General features: G+C 42.6%; 1 protein-coding gene across 4 annotated transcripts in view; it reads right to left on the bottom strand.

The window, feature by feature from the left end:
• The window catches only part of PRKCH (protein kinase C eta), a 233,057-nt gene that overhangs the window by 52,837 nt on the left and 158,492 nt on the right, over positions 1-21,728 (bottom strand). For all 4 annotated transcript variants that reach the window (XM_045060022.1, XM_045060023.1, XM_003987712.6 and 1 more), the window contains exon 10: positions 20,228-20,382. In XM_045060022.1, coding sequence (XP_044915957.1) covers positions 20,228-20,382 — 155 coding nt within the window. The remainder of the gene's footprint in view (positions 1-20,227; positions 20,383-21,728) is intronic.

Here is a 21,728-nt window from a genome sequence, read left to right as displayed (position 1 = left end):
GAGAACAGGAGCTCACACAGGATTTCTCCCCTTCCTCCCTGCCGGGGCCGCACATGCTCCAGGGCCTTGCAGAGAAAGGGGTTGAGAGGCTCCTGGTAAAGGAGCGAGCCCCTTGTGCAAGAAAGCGGGCCCCATCCAGTCGGGCTGGAAGTAATGTGCTGCTACTCCTCAGCCCAGTTATAAACGGCAGCTGCTCTCCGTGTAGGGCTGGAAAGCAATTTCTCTCTGTGCCTATGTAACTGCAATAAACTTTTATAAGCCTGTTACATGATCTGAACAAACCAGCACAGTTTCTCCAACAAGAGCAGAATTCTTTGCAGGTTTGAACCCTCACCCACACACCCTTCTCGGAGAAGAAAAGGAGGCTCAGCTGCTACCTTTTTATAGTTTAGAGCTGGCCTTTCCAAAGACTTGGGAAAAACCTCTACTCTTTCAGGGCATCCGACAGCGCCATTTGGCTCTCAAGAGGAAACACTGTTTCAAACACAGAACTTGTGCATGCATAAATCATTTCTGGAAGGACATAGAAGAAATGCGCCCGGGTGGCTCCGTCGGTTGAGGGTCCGACCCTTGATCCTGTCCCAGGTCATGATCTCACAGCGTGGATTTGAGCCCCACGTCTGGCTCTGTGCTGACAGCACTGGAGCCTGCTTCGGATTCTCTCTCTCCCTCCCTCTCTCTCTCTGCCCTTCCCCATTGCTGCTCTCTCTTTCCCTGTCTCTCTCTCAAAATAAATAAACATGGGGGGAAAAAAAGGCATGGCTAACTGGTTGCCTTGAGAAAAAGAAATTGGGAGGCTGGATTTAGTGTTCACTGTAATCTTTTTAGAATAGCTAAACAGTTCTCTTTTTTATCATATGTACGCATTCTCTCATCTAATTAAATTACACTGACATGCCTCTCCATTTTCTCAGATTACACAATACCACGTTGACACCCATCTTCATACCACTTATCTCTCCCGATGAGTATTCCCCGACACAAGTGTTGACTCACTTTGCTAGAAATAAAACAGAAATGAAGAAATAAGAACTATTGCTATGCCTTGCGCCAGAAATTGAAGACGAATAAGAAAAGCAAAGCTCTGGCTGCAAGCCCTAATACGGCCGTGACAAAGGAGAGGAAAAGTGTGGGTCTCTTGGCTTTTCGTCATGTGCCCTCCTGGACAACACCTCCTCCCTTCCGACCATTCCCTCTCCTGCCCTGCTGAGAAGTTTCTCCTCTTCTTTGGTCCACCTCCCACTTTTTTTGCTTGTTTCTTTTTAAAAAATTTGTTCTCAAAAATCCCCAAAGTAACACATTCTCACCACAGTGATACAAAAGGAAGATACATGATGAAAAATCATAACTGTCCATCCCCTCCCAAATGGTTTTGTGTCTGTTATTCCACAATGTTCTCCCCACGCAGATCTATGTTCAGATGGCTTTTGCTACTATTTTTTGTACCAAAAAAACAAGACTTAAATGAGCATACATGCCACTTCTTAACTTCTTCCTTTCACTTATTTATCTATTGGGGACAAGCCACCCAGATCAATAAATGTGGATCTAACTCACTCTTTTAATAGCTGCATAATATTCTACAGAATGGGTATGACATAATTTGTTCAATTTGAAATAATTGAAATAATACTGAAATGTATTGGATCTGTCCAGCTCTTAAATGGATTCACTGTTCAAGTTTCTTCCCTGGATCACTTGTCGTCTTTAAAATTGATAATGCACATTGGGGCGCCTGGGTGGCGCAGTCGGTTAAGCATCCGACTTCAGCCAGGTCACGATCTCGCGGTCTGTGAGTTCGAGCCCCGCGTCGGGCTCTGGGCTGATGGCTCAGAGCCTGGAGCCTGTTTCCGATTCTGTGTCTCCCTCTCTCTCTGCCCCTCCCCCATTCATGCTCTGTCTCTCTCTGTCCCAAAAATAAATAAAAACGTTGAAAAAAAAATTAAAAAAAAAATAAAATTGATAATGCACATGGGGCATTAACTGATACCAGATGCTGGCATAAACAAGCCCCATGAGCTGAAGTCTCACAATAATCCCATAGGACATAGTACTTAACCGGAAGCCAGCACAGCCCCATTTTCACACTGTTGCCGTGCAATCAACCTAGAGTCTGCGGTCACTGTCTTAAAGGTTAGCCTGGTATTTACAACCTGGAGACAGATCATTTGACTAGGAGTTCCACAGGTACCCCTATCTTGAGGTGTTCCTGTCTTTGCCTCTCTGATCCCCACACCTATGCTCATCCCGTGCCTCACCTTTGGCAATTCACCCTCGAACAAGGCACTGATGACCTGAGTGAAAAGTACCCACCTTTTCAGAGTGAATGGCAGACAGAGACCCCTAACTCTGGGGTTCATGACTATCTTCTCTGTTTTCATGTGCACACAGAGGCTGAAGCTCTACTAGAAAGGTAGGTAAGGCATTAAATTCCTCTAAGATCTACGTGAAAGGAGACCTTGCATACCCTATTCTAAATCACACCAACAATATGCTTACTATCCCTATATTCAGCAGGAACAGAATTCAATTAAAGCCCATAACTGATCTGGAAGAGGTAACATGAACACCTCTTACCACAACTCATATTAGTTTAACCCATTGCTACTTAAGATACTTCTGCTTTTGTAAGAGAAGAAGAATGTAACAAGTCAACTGGATATTGGTTCAAGACTATAGAATAAAAAATTACATGTATGGGGGCGCCTGGGTGGCTCAGTTGGTTAAATGTCTGACTCCTGATTTCAGCTGAAGTCATGATCTCACGGTATGTGAGATCGAGCCCTGCATCAGGCTCTGTGCTGACAGCATGGAGCCTGTTTGGGATTCTCTCTGTCTGCCTCTCTCTTTCTCTCAAAATAAATAAACATTTTTTAAAAACGTTGTTTAAAAATTACATGGATGGCTTATCATTGCTCAGAAATCAGTGACTATGACAAGAGAGCCAGGATAAACAGTATCATACCACTAATATTTCCTTCTTTGACAAGTAAACTACATTGGAAGATCCAGATGGTCTTCAAAAATCTGAAAGCTTTTTTTATGCAAAATTTGTGTATTTCCACTTTATTCCTTAAAGGTGATCTAGCACCAGGGAACAGAAGATACAATGAGACAGTGTTTGAGCCAATATAAAGGTGAAATTTCCAATCATTCTATGTGCCTAAAAGTGGAGGGAATAAGTTACCCTCTGTTTAGAGGTATAGGAAAAAAAGACCACTCAGCAGGCTGTTAGGCATTCATGCTTTGAAAGAGAAGGGTGTAGGGTGCTTGGGTGGCTCAGTCAGTTAAGCCCCCAACTCTTGATTTCAGCTCAGGTCATAATCTCATGTTTCATGAGTTCAAGCCCCAAGTCAGGCTCCACACTGACAACACAGAGACTGCTCGGGATTTTCTCTTTCCCTCTCTCTCTGCCCCTCCCCGCTTCGTGCTCACTTGCTCTCTCTCTCCAAATAAATAAATAAATTTAAAGAGGGAGAGAGAGAAGGGTATTATGTAACTTTGAACTCTCTTCCAACCCTGACTCCAGAATTTTAACAGTGGGACATGGGATAGGTAAGTTTTGATGCAAGTATCGAACATGGTGTAGAATGGTGATTTTGTATGTGAAAGAGGTCAGAATGGGTATTCTGGAGGCAGGAGGAGCCGTGCCAAGGGAGGAAGGAGAAGTGAAAGGCCACACAAGCTGCCACCTCCCCATTGTGTGCACCATGCACACACCTCCAGAACCAGATCATTCAGTGAGGTCATCCTCTAGGGGGTGGGGAAGGTTGCCCATCAGTTTTCACTCACTTCTCTTTGCAACTAAACCCAGAAATTCATCGATTTTCTGACGGTCTGAGTGTTTTTGTTAAGTGCTAACAGGGCACCTGCTCCGAGTTATATTTCTGCCCAGGAAGTTTGCTAGTAAGTTTAGAAGTTTACTTAACAAGTTAAGTAAAATTACTTTTAAGTAAAATTTGGCATCTGCAAGACAATGGAAAAAAAATCCCACCTTCAGGCAGATGCTGTAGACTGTCTATCAAGAGGAAAACTCTAACACCATGTTCCACTCAGCTATTTATCTTGCCAGGCTTAAGAACTGGGATCTAGGAGAAGGATTTTTGTCTTAACACATCTGAAAACAACTCCACGACTGACATACATGGCTCAGTGAACCCAAAGAATGGTGATGAAGGCATCTAATCCTTAACTGTTCGCTCCCATCAGTCCACTATGTTTTCAATTCCAGCAGGTGCCGCCCTCCTTGGGGCCGAAATCATTTCTAGGTAGATTGTGCACTATTAAGGCAAGCGGCTGCAGAGCATCTTGCTTATTGTAACAGAAAACATTAAAAAAAAACTGAACATGTGTGTGAATGAATGACTGTATGGGCTGATGTTTACGTGCCCTTCCTCTGCAATTCATGTTGAAGCCCTGACCTTCCCATGTGATGGTATTTGGAGATGAGGCCTTTGGGAAGTAGTTGGAGTTAGATGAAGCCACGAGGATGGGACCCTCATGACGGGATATGTGCCCTTGTAAGAAGAGACAACTAAAGAGCTTGTCTCTTCTCTCTCTCTTCTGTCATGTAAGGGAACAGCAAGAAGGTGGCCATCTGCAAACTGGGAGGAGAGCCCTCACTGGAAATAAAATTGGCTGGCACCTTGATTTTGGACTTTGCAGCCTCTAGAATGTAAGAAAGAAGATTCTGTTGTTTAAGTCACCTGGTCTATGGTACTTGTTACAGCAGCCTGACCAGCCTAAGACAATGACTAGGACTTCACTAGAACTAGGATTCATGGATTAGGAGAGATTACAGCCTGATGGTCAAGGTTTGACAGAACTTAACTGGTACAACAGCAGGTTACCTATTTCTGGCATTATCATGTTGAAAAACTCATATTAGGGTATATTCAATCTCACATGTGATATCCCTTCGAAAATATCATTTTTAAATATCAAAACCACAATATTCAATATAGAACATTTGAAAACTATTAAAAAGACAATAAAAACACCTACGTTACCTTAGATACTCAAACAACCATGGCTGACATACCAATGTTTACCCGCCTAGAACTATTTTCCCTATTGAGAGTAAAACTGACTGAGAGAACAAAGTCTTCCCCTCAGTGGTTTCTTCTGACCACAACCACCACTGTACTCATTGAGACATCTTAAAGAACTCCATCTCTTACACTCAGAAGGATGTTGCTGAGAAGTGACTTTACTTTCAGGATCCTAATGTGGATATTCACATCCTATAATAACCATGTGAAATCAGCAGCGGTAGCCTATGGAGGTGGTTAGGAATTAACTGAAAGGGGTGTCAGGAAACCTTCTGGGTTGATGGAAATGTTCTATATATTACTTTGAGTGTTGATTACATATTTGTGTCCACCTGTCAAAATGCATCAAACTGTATAAGACTTAAGTATGGGGAAAGCAAAGTATGGGGAAAAGCAAACTGGAAAGATGACACCAATACCCAACACCAGAAACATGTGCTTTGATATATTTTTCCACGGAATGTTCAAAAAAGCGAGTATTACTGAGCTGAACGGCTTCATGTGCACCCCTGTTAAACCCTAACAACTACCCTCAGATGTGCATTTCTAGGATTTCATTTTATCAGTGATGAAGCTGAGGCATAGAGGGATTAAGTAACTTGTTCAAAATTCCACAGCGGGGAAGTTGCAAGGCAAAACTGGAAGCCAAGGCCTTGCAATCCTGGAAAAAAAAAGTTGTAACAATGTGCATGCCTTTTGACTCAGCAGTATCTCCAAGGAATGTGGTTCCAGGGAAAGAATTGAAGACTGATCCAAGAGATGTGTACAAGAATATAAACACATCATTTATTGGAATGCCTGGGTGGGTGGGTCGGTTCATTGTCTGACTCTTGATTTAGGTTTAGGTTGCGATTTCGCGTTTGTGAGTTCGAGTCCCATGCTGGGCTGGGCTGCACTCATGGCATGGAGCCTGCTTGGAATTCTCTCTCTCTGCTCCTTCCCCACTCGTGCTGACTTGCATGCTCTCTCTCTCTTAAAATGAATAAATTAATTTAAAAAACCCATGATTATTAATAATACTGAATCAAGTTAAATGGAGTGTAAATTAAGTAGGCCCATGTGATAAACCACCTACATCACTTCAGTCACATCATATTAGCTTGAAAGAGAATGTAGACAACTTTCACGGTAGGGGAAAATGGTTATGATATATTAATAAAAATAATCAGGTTGAAAATGTTTACATGTATGCCTGCAACTTTCTTTTTTTAAAAAAAGACATTTAAAACCTTTAAGAAAATATGTCAAAAGAAAAATGGTTATCTTTCAGTAGTAGGAATATAGGTTATTCATTTTTATCTTTTATATGTTTTCAGCAGTCACTATGTGTTACTTTTATAATTAGAAAGGCAAGAATAAATTTTATTTTAAAAATTTAAAACACGGGGAAAATCATTGCTCTCATTGATGAGTATATACCCCCATGAAGATGATGATGATGTGTGTGTGTGTGTGTGTGTGTGTGTATGTGTGTGTGTGTGTGCGCATGCTTTTATGAGAGGAAGAGTTTGGTAGCCTAGTTTGAAGATAGCCCCTTAATAACTTCAGGGTGTTAGCATTATTCAATAACTTACACCTAACTGTAAAAAAGTGACATCACCAGGCTTTCTCCCTCAGTCATTATGTGCAAAATATATATGGTTGGCTTAAAAAACTTAAAATCAATGTCCAATTTATAAAAAGACCTTGAAAAAGTTATTACCTTTGCTTTTAGCAGGAAGGCATAAAAATTGAGATCAATAAACACTGAAGTCCTCTGAATACAGCGGACAGATCTAACTTAACTCTGAGAGGGATTAGCACCACCTTAAGCAAAAAGGTATACAACCAGGAGCACCTGGGTGGCTCAATCCGACTTCAGCTCAGGTCATGATCTCGCGGTTTGTGGGTTTGAGCCCCGCATCGGCCTCTGTGCTGACAGCTCAGAGCCTGGAGCCTGCTTCAGATTCTGTGTCTCCCTCTCTCTCTGCCCCCCACCTCTCAAAAATGAATAAACACTAAAAACAATTAAAAAAGTATACAACTTGAATGTGTCACAAGTGCTGTGGCTCCATGCCATCAAGTGTAGAGCCGTGGTTGAAGAATCATGGCAGAGACCAGCACTGTTTTTCCAACTTGTCTACTGCATGGCTCCTTTTTCAAGAACATGTGAAGAAACACAGAGTCTTTTCCTCTGCAATAACTTTCATTTGAGAATTACAATTGCAAGGAAGAATTGTGTCCTTATAACCGGTGAAAGAATTATTTATATTATTAACCGAAATGAAAATCCAAATTTAAACATTCTTCAAGAATTAGAATTATCATTTGAAAACTTCTAGTATGGATACTCAGCTGTTCTTTTAAGTAAAGCAATTTCTCAGAAGGCTTTCATTTATGAAAAAGCATGACCTTGAATTCTGAGCAAATCATGGGTTTAGATTAGTGTAATGCTGGTCACAGACAATGGGTTAGACAGGCCTGCTCCCTGCCTTCATGAAGTGGTCCGTATGAAGAGACACACGGGCCAGAAAAAGTGTGAGGAGAAGGGTATTACAGGATGTCACAGGAGCAGACAGGATAGGCACCGAACCTAGCTCATGTGTTAGGGGGCAGGGAGTCTAGAAAAGTCTCCCAGTGGAGGTGACACCTAGCTGAGACTGCACAGGTTAGCAGGAGTTAGCCTGGCAGAGAGAACACAAAGCATCCCATGCACTGTTGATTGAGGAAACTTGGCACCTTCGTGGATTCAAACCTGAGGTAGGATTGTAGAGTTCCCCTACATACTGTGTGACCCCGAACAAGTTATTTTACTTCCCAGAGCCTCAAGTTTCCTTATGTGGAAAGTAGGGATAGTACCATTTACCTTGGAGAGATGTCCCAAGAAGCTGAAATTAACTAAGTAGGACTCCTTACAGAGACATTAATCCTTAGAGATATATGCTAAGTACACGTGGCCATTATTCTGTATTGCAGAAACTCCAGCCTACTATTCTCTTTGCCACTCCTTCAGCATGCTCCCCTCCCAAAAGCTTTGTCAGCTTGCCATTCCTTCTGTCCAGAATGTTCTTCCCCCAGATATTCACATAGACCTTGCTTCCTCATGTCCGTAGGTCTCTGCTCATCTGCTTAAATGTCCCACCCTCCCTGAACTTGATCTTCCCCTTACACAGCTTTTTGCTCCATAGAATTCATCGCTCCAACATGCCATATATCCACTTTTTGTTTATCTGACTACCTGTGCTAGAATTTAAGTTCCTTGAGGGTACAGGGTTTTGTCTCATTTGTTTCCAGAGCTTAGCACAGTGCCTGGCACACAGTAGGTTCTCCAGACATATGTGTTAAAGAAATGAATAAATACGCCAAGTTTGAGGGGATGCCTTTCTTTAGTCTTCTTTAACTCTCTTGGGACCTGACATAAAGCTTTGCATTAAGCAGGCATTTCATAAGCATTTGCTGAACTGTACAACTGAACCACTTTTTACAAATGTTCATCTGATACCTAAAGACCAACTGACTGTATTTTTATGGCTTAGCAAATAAATCCAAGATTGTGTTTAATTACAGTGAAGCAGTAAGCTGCTTGCTCTATCAATCCGGTGGGGAGAAGAACAAAACTGGTGGCTTGATTTCATCAGTGAGTGGAATCAATTAACACATTTATCAACTAGTTCCAAATAACCACAGCTCTTGCTGATACAAAAGGTCAAATGCTGATGAGGTATGCCAGGATCAGTATCCTGATTGAATAAGGACAGAAAGTAAAGTACAGAAACAAAATGTTTCAGGGCTGAAATTTCTTTCAGCCATTAATCTGGGTCCTTTGAGAAACCACACTGACTAAACTGTCAGGATATGCACCGCATATGGTCCAAAAAAGTTCTGGAACCTCCCCTCAAATGAAAAACCAAAAATCTGCTTCAGTACTGGAAAAGTTAAGTCCCAAATGAGTTCAATTGCTCCCTCCATACATTACAGAGTTAAAATTTAAACAAAATGCAAAAGTAGAGTGTTCAAATTTTACAATCTGTACCATATGCTCCAGGGTTTCATAAGGAAACTATCTTAAAGATTTACGATTAGTATGTGGTAAGTATAGTAACTATATACAATTTCAAAATATTGTTAAAATGCAAAGAAAATAATTTCGTTTGAAAAGAAAACACAATCAAATTTAGTTTACAATCAAATTTAGTTTACTATAAAAAGATTGGTCTTCAGAAGGTTGATATTTACAAGCTAAATCTCCAATTTCTGTAAAGAATTCCCCATTCCCGAGGAAGCATCTTGAGGATAACTTCAGTTCAAGTCCATGCTACAAAGAAAATCCAAATCAGCTGATAACATGTATGCAAAGTATAACCTTTTTTAAAAAAGTTTATTTATTTAGAGACACAGTGGGGTAGGGGAAGAGAGAGAGAGACAGACAGACAGACAGAACCCCAAGCAGGCTCCACACTGACAACCCCTGATGCAGGGCTCCAACTCATAAACCCTGAGAACATGACCAGAGCTGAAATCAAGAGTCAGAGGCTTGACTGAGCCACTGGGTACCCCAAAGAATAACCTCTTATATTGACATGGCATGTTTCAAAGAACTTTCACATTTCACTTTCACCTGATTTGAGCTTCAACAATACCCTGCAGAGAAGCCACATCAATGTACAGATGGGCAAACAATCTCAGAGCATTCTGAAACCTGCCCACACCCCCAGTACCAGCATGAAGCAGGGCTGGGTCCAACACCAAGACTTTCTGAAAACCATGCCCAGGATTCTTTCAGTTGAAAGAATATGTAAGTGATCTTCTACTATTCTTTTATAGCATTGTAATTTAAATGGATTTGCACTTTGGGGGACACTCTAAATGATGCAATATACCAAAAAAAGTTTTTTTAAGCCCTAGAGCCAAATTTAGGCACATTTCTAATGGGGTCCAGTTTCGTAGGGTTCTGTCCTTGGCTCACAGTTCTGCTTAAGACACTCTTGTCCGGTGATCTCATCCAGTCCCCATGCTCTGAACTGATAGCTATGTCCTGATGACTTCTAAATATGTGTTCCAGTCTATCTTTTTCACTGAGCTTCAGACTCATATCCACCTTCCCATTGCACATCTCCACTGGAATGTGTCTCAGGTGCCTGACATACTATGTTTATACATCTTGTCATCTTCCTCTTCTGTCTAGAAGGCTTCCAGGGCTCATTAGCTGGGCTCCCAGCTAATGGTACCATCGTCTATCCAATCTTCTAACTAAACACCTAGGAATGACTCCAGTTTGCTCCCTCATCCCCTGGACCCACCCAGTCACTAATCCTGTCCGTTGTACATCTCTTAAACTTATGCCCTTCTCCTCAGCCCAACTAGCATCTTAGTCCAGGTCCTCATTATCTTCCTACCTGGAACACTGCAATGGTCACAAATTGAACCTCCCCCTGCTACCTACATGTATGTGTCTGCATGCTCCCTCCCACACATAAATATGAAATATAAATCCACTCATGTCATGCAAGCTGCTGGAAATTCTTCAAAAACTCTTCTTCACCTGCTACAGAAAAACCAAATTCCCTGGCATGGAATTTGTATCTGACACTGCGAGTTTCCTATCAAATAATTATCCTGCCCCTCTTTCTTTAGTAAGAAAACCCTGATTTGTCGCTAGAACATGGCCGCATAATAACTTCCTAGCCTTCACTACAGCTAACTGCAGTCAAGGGACCAAGTTCTGGCAATTTCCACGGTAAGTATTGTGTGGAATTTCAGGCTCCCTAAAGGGAACTAACTCAGCTGGGAGAAGTACCCTTTGCCCATCTGGAATACAGAGATGATTCCTGAAGCTTTAGCAAACATATTAGACCACAGAGTGACCCTGAAGATGGCTGAACAAAAAAGATAGAAATCTGAGTCCCAAATGACTCCATGGAGCTTTCATGAGCTGGACTGCCCACTTCCAGACTTTTTACAGGAGAGAGAAATACATTTCTATCTAGCTTAAGCCACCATCATATTCCATTTCCTATTACAGGCAATGGCCCCAAATCCGAAGTGATAGAGAATGCAAACATCTCAAGAATGTTAAGCCTTTCATAGCTTCATTTCTGCCAAACCCTCTAGCCTTATCTTCCACCATAGCTCAAACTGTAAGTTCCAAAATTCTTGTAGTTTTCCACTCTACACACACACTCACCAGGAGCTTTCATACTTCTCAACTTTTGCTCAAGCTTGCCCCCTACCTAAACACCCTCCTTATTTTTGTTCAGGTTTTAACTTTTCATCACTTCCTACAGAAAGTCTGTCTAAACCTCCATGTTAGGCTAAGTGGCCATTCTCTTTGCTCCCATAATATGCTGGGAATACTCCAATTTTGGAATCCATCTGCCATTGTGTATTTATGGGCCATCTCTCCCAACCCACAGATAGAGCCTCAAAGGGCAGACACCACATCTATTCATTTTGTATTTATATCTCCTAATAAAAGTAAGAGCTCAGGAAATATATTCTGAGGTCAACTGCATTTTCCTCACTGAAATGGAGTGAACGGTATCGAATACCTCCAAATGTCCTGATTAGCTCTCCGTGTCAGTAGTAAGTTAAAGATTGAAACAAAATGGTAATTTTTTTCCCCCTGAGATGGAAAATAAATTACAGGTGAGCCATCTTAAGAAAACATCCATTCTGAGAAGCAATCTACTGTTTGGATGTTTCAGACCTGAATTTCCTCATGTATAAAAGAGAACTTGGCACTAGGCAATCTTGGAGGCCTCATCTGGCTCTAATATTTTTATAATTCCATTGTTGAACATAAACACATAGAACCGGACACAAGGAGCCCACTGTGAATGGATTGCTCCTCCAGCAATTGGCAGCATGACCAGACTTACCTAACTTTCAAATAAATTACTTACAAAGAGTGTCTAATAAAATCGAGAAGTCATCAGATGACAGTGAACGCTCTAGGATAATGAAATGCCTATTGTGGGAGAATATGCCTCCTAGACTCCAAACACACTGGCCACCTATAGAGCCCTTGAACTTGCCGTGCTTCTTCCTGATGTCTGGAACCTGCATTTGCTATTCCTTCTGTTTTAAATGGTATTTCCATCCCTCTTCACTGGTCACCTCAGCTCAAGAGTGACTTCCTTAGAAAACTCTTCTGTCTCTCCCTGACCAGCCTGAATCACTGTATTAAAAGTTCTCACTCATTGCAGTGCATTCCCGTTGTTCGTGGCACTGGTCACAGTTGTGATTTTCTACTAGCATGGCCATCTGATTGAGGTCTTTCTCCCTCACTATACCATACTCTCCATAAGGGAATATTTTGTTTTTGCTCATTATTATGCTTGTATCCTTGGCAGAAAGTTGATGCTCAATAAACACCTGCTAAATATCTCCAAAGGCTGTGGGAGGGAGGAGAAAAGTAGTCAAGTTTCATTGGGGGGGGGAATGTCCAGCTATTCTAATAAGCTGGAAATCCTTTGAGCTCTCCATCACATCTTTGAAAGGGGACCGTGAAGTCACTTTCTGGTGACCGTGGAAGGCACTGAATGAGGCCTCCATTTGACAGAGCAATCATGACAAGCTAAGAGAAGAGGCAGGAATGTGACTACATAGTTTGGAGTTTTAGTAACAATTCTAAGAAGGGTTCATAGTCAAAATCTGTATTGAGAGTCCCATGGTTGGCACATCCTGAAGAAACAAGGACTCTCATGAAAATGACAAACGACAATTTGTAGTTTTCCTTGCAACAAACAGATCCGGAAAGACTAGACCTACTTCTCGGAGCAGAAGGAATGATGTTATCCAATGACAAAGGGAACACAGAGCTTCTAAATTTGGTTTTCATCTTTATCTACAGAGAAGTTTTTTCTCACTAGAATGAGTACAATAAATATAAATATGGAAATGAATTCCAATACAGGTGAGGTAACAGTAAGGGCCCAAAATTCCAGACTCAAATGAAAGACATTTGAGAACCTTGAAATTCTGTCAATAAGAAACACTTAGGAGTGAGAAGGTCCCAGGAGATGGGAATCTAACAAATGTTACAAGATTTTCAAGAGGGGGGAAGAGGTAGATATCAGAGAACAATGACTCAAGCAGGTGACCTTCATTACTGACCCAAATACAAATTGATTTGGAAACAGATTAACTGTGAATTCTTCGACATAGAAGCAATGCTCACAGTGGAGGGCTCCCCAAGCAAAACTATGCTTAGCTAATTTCAAACCACACAGGTATGTGAAGTCAGCAAGGTACCTGACAGTCCCGTATGACATCCTTGAGAAACAAGAGTCAGATGCTATTAGAGACTAATATTCACACAGAACTGTTTTCAAAGACTAGCTTAACAGACCTTATCTCGGAGGGAGATTGTTAATCTTCCCAAATTCTGAATTTTAAAAAAAGTCAAATTAGGTAGAGACTGTTCTCTCGATTTGAGGAGAAATCAAAGTTGATTTTCTTTAAAAGTTAATGTGCTACATGTTAAAAGACATTATTTCAGGTCTGGCAGTCAGCCTCTGTGGGTCAGTTCCACACCTGGACAATGGGACAGGACAGCAAATTTCCACGGTAAGCACTTGGGGCATTAGGAGTAAACACTGATTACCAGGCACACAGCAAGCCAAGAACTGCATAGGGTACAGGGTGGTCTGACTCATGGGTTCACAGTGTGTATTAAAATGCACTGTGTTCAGGTGTTAAGACAGTAAGGGGGAATCAAAAGTTAAATTGTGCCCTTCCATAAAGGTTTCTCACTAAACATATTTTAGATACATCCTATGCTTTGTCAAAAACAGCAACTCCAATGTGTGCTAGCTGGCTTTAAGAGTTTGGGGTTGAAATGTCAAGGGCGCCTGAGTTTCCCTTTAAAATAGGTTATGAAACATGATTGAAAATGGGGCTTGTAATGCTGGAGCGCAGGTAAATGGGATGCGTGCCCTTTTGTCTTCCTAACTTTTCTGTAGGACTTGACTCTGAAAAAAGTCAATGGCCTTGTAAATTATTCATGAGCTCTATCTGGGCTCCCAATCAGCCAACAAGCCCAGGACAAAGGAATGAATAGTCTTTTTTTTCCCCTTAGCAAAGTGGCTCATTGACTGCTTACTTCCCAGCCCTTTCTTCTTGGTCTCTGGGCCGTGGCAGCCCCAGACCTTCTAACCAAAGGCGAAGGCACAACCCCTGTTCTTGCTGTATCTCCAGGGAACTGGACTTCTGTTCCTCCAAGAAATGCAAGTGAACACGTCTGAAAATCAGGGTCAAGCGGAAAAGCACAGAAATGTAACTGGCCTTTCTCCTCTCACACAAGGCACAGTTGGCTAAGAGACAGAAGAAAGTCAAGTCATAGGGAGCCTATGGTACTACCTTCCAAAGTCCTATTGGCAATGATTTGCAACACACTGAAAAATAAAAACCTTTCCCAGCAATAAACAACAGCCCCTCTACAGGCATCTCTCAGAGATATTTACAGGTTCAGTTCCAGAATGAACTGTCTGAAATGAGTCAATACATTTTTTGGTTTCCCAGTGTATATAAAAGTTATGCTTACACTGTAATCTATTAAAATTGTGGGATAGCATTATGTCTAAAAAACAATCTTAATTTTAAAATATGTTCTTGACGGAGTGACTGGGTGGCTCAGTCGGTTAAGTGTGCGACTCCTGATTTCGGTTCAGGTCATGGTCTCATGGTTTTGTGAGTTCCAGCCCTGTGCTGGGTTCTGCACCGACTGCAGAGAACCTGCTTGGGATTCTCCCTCTCTCTCTCTCTCTGCCCCTCCCTGTTCCCACTCTCTCTCTTTCAGAATAGATACATAAATTTTAAAAAATAAAATAACATAAAAGTATGATATGTTTAAAAAATACCTTATTGCTAAAAAATGCTAACCATCATCTGAGCTTTGAGGAAGTTGTAATGTTTTTGCTGGTGGACAGTCTCACCTCCATGTTGATGGCTGTTGACTCATCAGAGTGGTGGTTGCTGATGGCTTAGGTGGCTGTGAAAATTTCTCAAAATAAGGTAACAACGGAGTTTGCCACGTTGATTAATTTTTTTTTCATGAACAATTTCTCTGTCGCATGTGATGCTATTTGATAGCATTTTACCCACAACACGGCTTCTTCCAAAATTGGGGTCAAACTTGTCAAACCCTACCACTGCTGTATCAACTAAGTTTATAGTATATTCTAAATGCTTTGCTGTCATTTCAATAATCTTCACAGCATCTTCACCAGGAGTAGATTCCATCTCAAAAAACCACTTTGTTTGCTCAGCCATAATAAACAACTCCTCATCCATCCAAGTTTTATTACCAGATTGCAGCAATTCAGTCCCCTCTTCAGGGTCCACTTCTAATTTTAGTTCTCATGCTATTTCCACCACATCTGCAGTGACTTCCAAGCCTCGAAGTCATCCATGAGGGTTGGAATCCACTCCTTCCAAACTCCTGTTCGTGTTGATATTTTGACCTCTTCCCATGAATCAAGAATGTTCTTAATTGCATCTAGAATGGTGAATCCTTTCCAGAAGGTTTCCAATTTACTTTGCCCAGATCCATTAGAGGAGTCACTAGCCATAGCAGCTATAGCCTTATGGAATGTATTTTTTAATAATAAGAATTGAAAGTCAAAATGACCTTGATCCATGGGCTACAGAACGGATGCCGTGTTATCAGACATGCAAACAACATTCATCTCCTCGTCCCTCTCCACCAGAGCTCCTGGGTGACCAGGTACATTGCCAGAGCAGTACTATTTTGAAAGGAACCTTTTTCTCTGAGCAGCAGGTCTCAAAAGTGGGTTTAAAATATTCAGTAAACCATGTTGTAAACAGATGTGCTGTCATCCAGGCTCTGTCATTCCATTTATAGAACACAGGCACAGTGGATTTAACATAATTCTTAAAGGTCTGAGGATTTTTGGAATAGTCAATGAGCACTGGCTTCAACTTAAAGTCGTCAGTTGCACTGGCTCCTAACAAAGCCTGTCCTTTGAGGCTTTGAGGCCAGGCATGCGCTTCTCCTCTTTAGCAATGAAAGTCCTAGATAATATCTTTTTCCCATGTGAGGCTGTTTCATCTACATTGAAAATCTGTGCTCTTGTGTAGCCACCTTCATTAATTATCTTAACTAGAGCTTCTGGATAACTCACTACATCTTCTACATCAGCACTTGGGGCTTCACCTTGTACTTTGATGTCTATGGAGAGGTCTTCTTTCCCTTAACCTCATGAACCACCCTCTGCTAGCTTCAAATTTCTCTTCCGCAGCTTCCTCGGCTCTGTCAGCCTTCACAGGATTGAAGAGAGGGAGGCCCTTGCTCTGGATCAGGCTTTGGCTTAAGGGAATGTTGTTGCTGTCTGATCTACCCAGACCGCTCACATTTTCTCAGTATCGGCATTAAGGCTGTGTTGGTTACCATTCGTGTGTTCACTGGACTAGCACTTTTCATTTCCTTCAACAACTTTTCCTCTGAATTCACAAGTTGGCTAACTGGTGCAAGGGGCCTAGCTTTCACCCCATCTTGGCTTTCAACGTGCCTTCCTCAGTAAGCGTGATCATTTCTACCTTGTGATTTAAAGTGAGAGACATGTGACTCTTCTTTTCACTTGAACACCGAGAAGCCACAGTTAATCACTGGACTAACTTTAATATTGTTGTGTCTCAGGGAATAGGGAGGTCCGAGGAGAGAGAGAGGGATGGTGGAGGGGTTGGTCAACGGAGCAGTCAGAAACACATACAACATTTGTGGATTAAGTTTGCCATTTCATATGGCTGCAGTTCATGGAGCCCCAAAACAGCTAGAATAGTAACATCAAAGGTCACTGATCACCAAAACAAATACAATAATAATGAAAAAGTGTGAAATGTTCTGAGGATTACCGAAATGTGACACAGAGACACAACGTGAGCAAATATTGTTGAAAAAAAGGCACCGGTAGGCTTGCTCCACACAGGGTTGCCACAAACCACACACACACATATATATGTGATAAAACTGTGATATAGATAGATAGTTATCCACTATATCCACAGTTATCTGTGGAGTACAGTAAAGCAAAAGCAAAGCACTATAAAACAAGGTATACCTGTATCTGGATAGGTCAGAGGCAGCATCCATGATATCATTTTGGCTCCCGTAAAGGCCATCCTAGGACATGTATGATAAATGAGGCTGTCTCATGCACCCAAGTTTCTCCCTGTGCTCTCTGGATGGATCAAATTCATACCTTGTACGACCCAATTGTGCCCTTTACTGTGTGTGAATTCCAAGGACTTGGTTTTCAAAGGCTTATCCTTAAGACTCTGCTCTCAGGCCAGTAACCTGAATGGAATTAAATTATCCTGCGAAATAAATCCACAGGATAAAAATAGCTTTTGAATCTATCCTAATTAAATGTGTTCCCTTCAAAGTCAACCATATCAGTTGGAGCCTGCATATGGGATTCGAGTTGAAGAGTAAATTAAAATAAGTTCTCAAAACTGAACCACAGATGCCAAGAATTTAAATAAAACTTCCCAAGATGTGGGCTGATACAGCTTCACAGAAACGACATCAGGCTATAGTGTCCATCCTCCATAGTTGAAGACAAATGAAACAAGTAGACTGAGAGGCGGTCACATCCCACAGAGGAGAGCAAGTCTGTTGGCCTCATGCCAGTGTGATGTGGTCCGCAAGTAAAGCCTCTAAGGGTTCGAGAAAATGAGTTTTGACAACCGTGCTATTCTCCACTGCTTCCATCTGAATGTTTGTGTCCCTGACCATCCTTCTCCCCACGCCGACCCAAATTCATACGCTGAAATCCTCACCCCCAAAGGTGATGGTATTTGCGGGGCCTTTGAGAGGTGCTTAGGTCATGTGGATGGAATCCTCATGAGTGAGGTTAGTGCCTTTATAAAAGAGGCTCCAGAGAGTTCCCTTAACCCCTTCTGCCATGTGAGGACATAGAGAAAAGATAGCTATCACCAGACACTGAATCTGCTGCCACCTTGATCTTGGACCTCCAGCCTCCAGAACTGTGAGAAATGAATTTCTGTTGTTTAAAAGCCACCCGGCCTGTGGTATTTTGTGAAAGGAGCCCAGAAGAATGAAGACACATGCTCTGCCTCCTTTTCACGAATTAAAGTCGCCCTATCACCAGAAGGGGAATAAGAAGTCCCCTGTTTAGTGGTAGAGTGTTCAAGTCTCTCCTGAGGAGGCAGTGTGGCCCAGTGGCTAACGGTATAATTTGAATTGTGGCTTTACTACGAATTAACAGTGTGGTTGCTGAGCCTTTCTAAGACTCGGTTATTCACCTAAATAACACTAATAAGATTGTTATATAATAATAGTGCTGGAAGGATGAGGGCAGAAATTCAGGTAAAGACTGACTGTCACAAATGCTCCACGTAGCTCTTGTTGCCATCATTGGTATTAGTCTTTGGATTTACCGAAGTCCCTGTCAAGTTGGGAAGTCATAATTCTTTTTTTTCCCAACGTTTATTTATCTTTTTTGGGACAGAGAGAGACAGAGCATGAATGGGGGAGGGGCAGAGAGAGAGGGAGACACAGAATCCGAAACAGGCTCCAGGCTCCGAGCCATCAGCCCAGAGCCCGACGCGGGGCTCGAACTCCCGGACCGCGAGATCGTGACCTGGCTGAAGTCGGACGCTTAACCGACTGCGCCACCCAGGCGCCCCGGGAAGTCATAATTCTTAACAATTAAATGTGGGGAAGACTCTCTCTGGGATGAACAGAGAGCAGATGGATGGATAAGCCACAGAAAGGAGAACAAGAGCAGAGCTCGTGGCCCAGAGTCTGATGCTACCTACCATCAGGAAGATCTCTGAACTCCCTCCGCCACCAGCAACCCCCTCCAATCATGCACTGGGCGGAATTCTGAGACAGGAAAATTCCCATGCTGGAGGCTCCGGGAGAACAGAGAGCCTGATCAAGGAAGCTCAAAGCACAGGCCATCTACAGCAACCTGTGGCAGCTGCGCGGCTGAAGAATGAGTGGAGATTCCTGATTCGGTTCAAGCGGAAGACTCCCACTGCTGGTATCCAGCCTGGCTCCGAGCTCTTTGCCCACTTCTCTGCCCCACAGCTGAGGCTGAGACAAGGGCCGCATCTAGTTGAGGCTTTAGGGCTCTGCCCTGAGAATTAACATTTCTGTATCGTGCCTGTTATACTTCCTTTGCTTTCTCTCTTCTTTCTGGCATCGTCGATCCATCCTGATGAGTTCTTTCCTAGCCTCACTCCTCTCTTCCTGTTTTGACTCTAAGATATTTAAGGATATTCAGTTTTTAAAGTTCTTTCACACTTGCACAGTGATGTCAATACTGTTCTGAGCCCCCAAAAGGAACAGTGTTAGCAAGGCTAATAAATTGCCAGTTTAAATCAGGAAATTCTTTTACTTTGACATTCATGCTCCTAAGATAAAAATGATTTTTTCTCAAAAGGAAACAATTGCGTCTCAAGAGAAAGAAGAGTTCATATGGCAACTAAGCTACAAAGTTGAGTAAAGAGGAGGAAAACAGTGACCACAGGGAAAAAAATTAAAAATAAACATCGTCTAACACACTCACTGTTACATTTCCCATCTTACCCAATCTTGTGTCTGAACAAAGTTTCATCTCCTAACCCTTTGCATTTTGAGATCTAGCAGCGGCAACCAGATTTTAAGCCCCAAGTATATTATCATCAGAAAATTGTGTGCCATGACGCGGAGTCAACGTTCAGGAGGGGCTACACATGATAAATATCATCAAGCAGGACACTGCTCATCAACAGTTCACCTTTTGGTTGCTTGACTGGCGAGCTGTAACCCCAACTGACCGAGATTCTTATCACAGTAATTTAGGGCAACAGTCAGCCACACTCTTCAGTGTAGGTATGGATCCTTAAAATGGAATGGAGGGCTTCCAACGTTAAAACAGAAAAAGAGAGCAACAACGTGTTCAGCACCTTGCAGGGGCTGGCTCTATGAATTCAGGAATAATCTCAGTGCAGCAGTTCAAGCCGAGTTTATGAACACCACATGGGGGCAATTCTGGTTTGCAGGCAATGTGTAACACTAGGTTATTTATTCTAAGGGACACATACCTTTGTAAATTTAATTCTACAAAGATTTCAAGTGATTAACAGGAAAAACAGAAGGGTGGATGAAGCCAGGAGGGCAAACAGCGGATGAATTAGGAGACAGGTTACCAGCGACCAAAACTCACCTGTAGATGATCCCTTTCTCGTGTAGGAACATGAGCGCCGAAATGATTTCTGCAGCATAGAAACGAGCTCGTGCTTCATCAAAACGACGAGACTTTTGAATGTGAAACATCAAGTCGCCCCCATTCACAAACTCCATCACGAAGAACAGGCGATCCTGGATACAAACACAAGAGAGGATCCGACGTGGTGTAACCATTAGCCTAGAATCTGGTCAGCATCATGTTACCTTGGGCGGGGGCGTGGGGAGAAGAGGTCGTCAAGTGGAGGTAGTCAGTGGAATATCCTGATGGGGTCAGTGCAAAGCATGAGGGTGTTTGTGGGGGCCGTGGGGGGGCACGTAACACCTGGATCTCCTTTAAGCAATTCCACACAGCCTTGATCTCTGCATTAAACAAAAAGTAGGAAAGTCTCCGGAGGCTTTGGTTCTAGTAGCAGCTCTGCACTTAAACGCCACGCAACCTTGAGTTTAATTTGTTTTGGACGTCGGACGTTAGCAAAGTGAGGATGAGGGCAGGATCCCTAGCCCAATCATGGGGTTTCAGAATGTGGAGGAGAGCAACATAAATGGAAAGGCACATGCCCCTCCTCTGGAACATGCAGGGTTAATTGCAGAAGGCAAGGGACACCTACCAGGTCCTCACACTTGGGTAGGGAACACTCACAGAAAGAGGAAAACATTTTAGACAAGCCTGTCAAACAGCAGTCTAACGACAGCCTCAGAGTAGCCGCAGTGTTAGAAATTCCATTCGGGCCATGAGGAAATTCCCGAGTTAGGAGTGGAAAGGTGCAGACTGGTGGGATGCTGGCTCCACTTGGAAGGAGCTCTCAACCTCACAGAGGAAAGGGCCCTCACGGTTCCCCATGCAAGTGCACTAAGTACTGAGCATGTTGTGTGAACACAGTGCCTTGATTAAGACTTTAATAAAAGGAACGTGAAGTCTCAATGAAAAAGCGATGTCTGTAAGACTGACAGTATCAAGTGCTTTGTTTCAGGAACCTCTGAGATCAGTGGATTTTTTTACTCCCTCCACTAACATCTACGAAGTCCCTGGGTCGCCAGGCACTGAATGAGGTGCTGGGGATCCAAGAGAGTAGAACAGGCATAATGTAGATACAGCCTCTACCCATATAGAGTCTGGTAGGAGACAGACACTGATTTAAAAAAATAAACAAGGAGTCATATAAACAAATAAAGTTACAAATTCTGGTAAATCCTGTGAAGGAAAAGGGGAGGAAGAGGAGACATCTGGTCATCTGCCTGGGGGTCAGTGGAGGAGTCTCTGAGTGAGTGACATGTAAGCAAAGGTCTACAGGATAACCCCGCAGGGCCAGCCATCATCGTTTTGGGGGCGGGGGGGCGGGGGTGGTGGATGTCATTTTGTAGGAAATTGGTTTTTGCCAATTCACAAAGGATGTGTACTGACAACTCATCTTTCCTTGTGGTTTTCAGTGCCCCAGCTTTGTTCACATTACCCCGCATCCACAGCTAAGCAGTGGACA

The sequence above is a fragment of the Felis catus genome, chromosome B3, assembly GCF_018350175.1.
Source record: "Felis catus isolate Fca126 chromosome B3, F.catus_Fca126_mat1.0, whole genome shotgun sequence".
NCBI lineage: Eukaryota > Metazoa > Chordata > Mammalia > Carnivora > Felidae > Felis > Felis catus.
The sequence above is the reverse complement of the archived record's forward strand: the minus strand, read 5'-3'. Positions and strand labels throughout refer to the sequence as shown.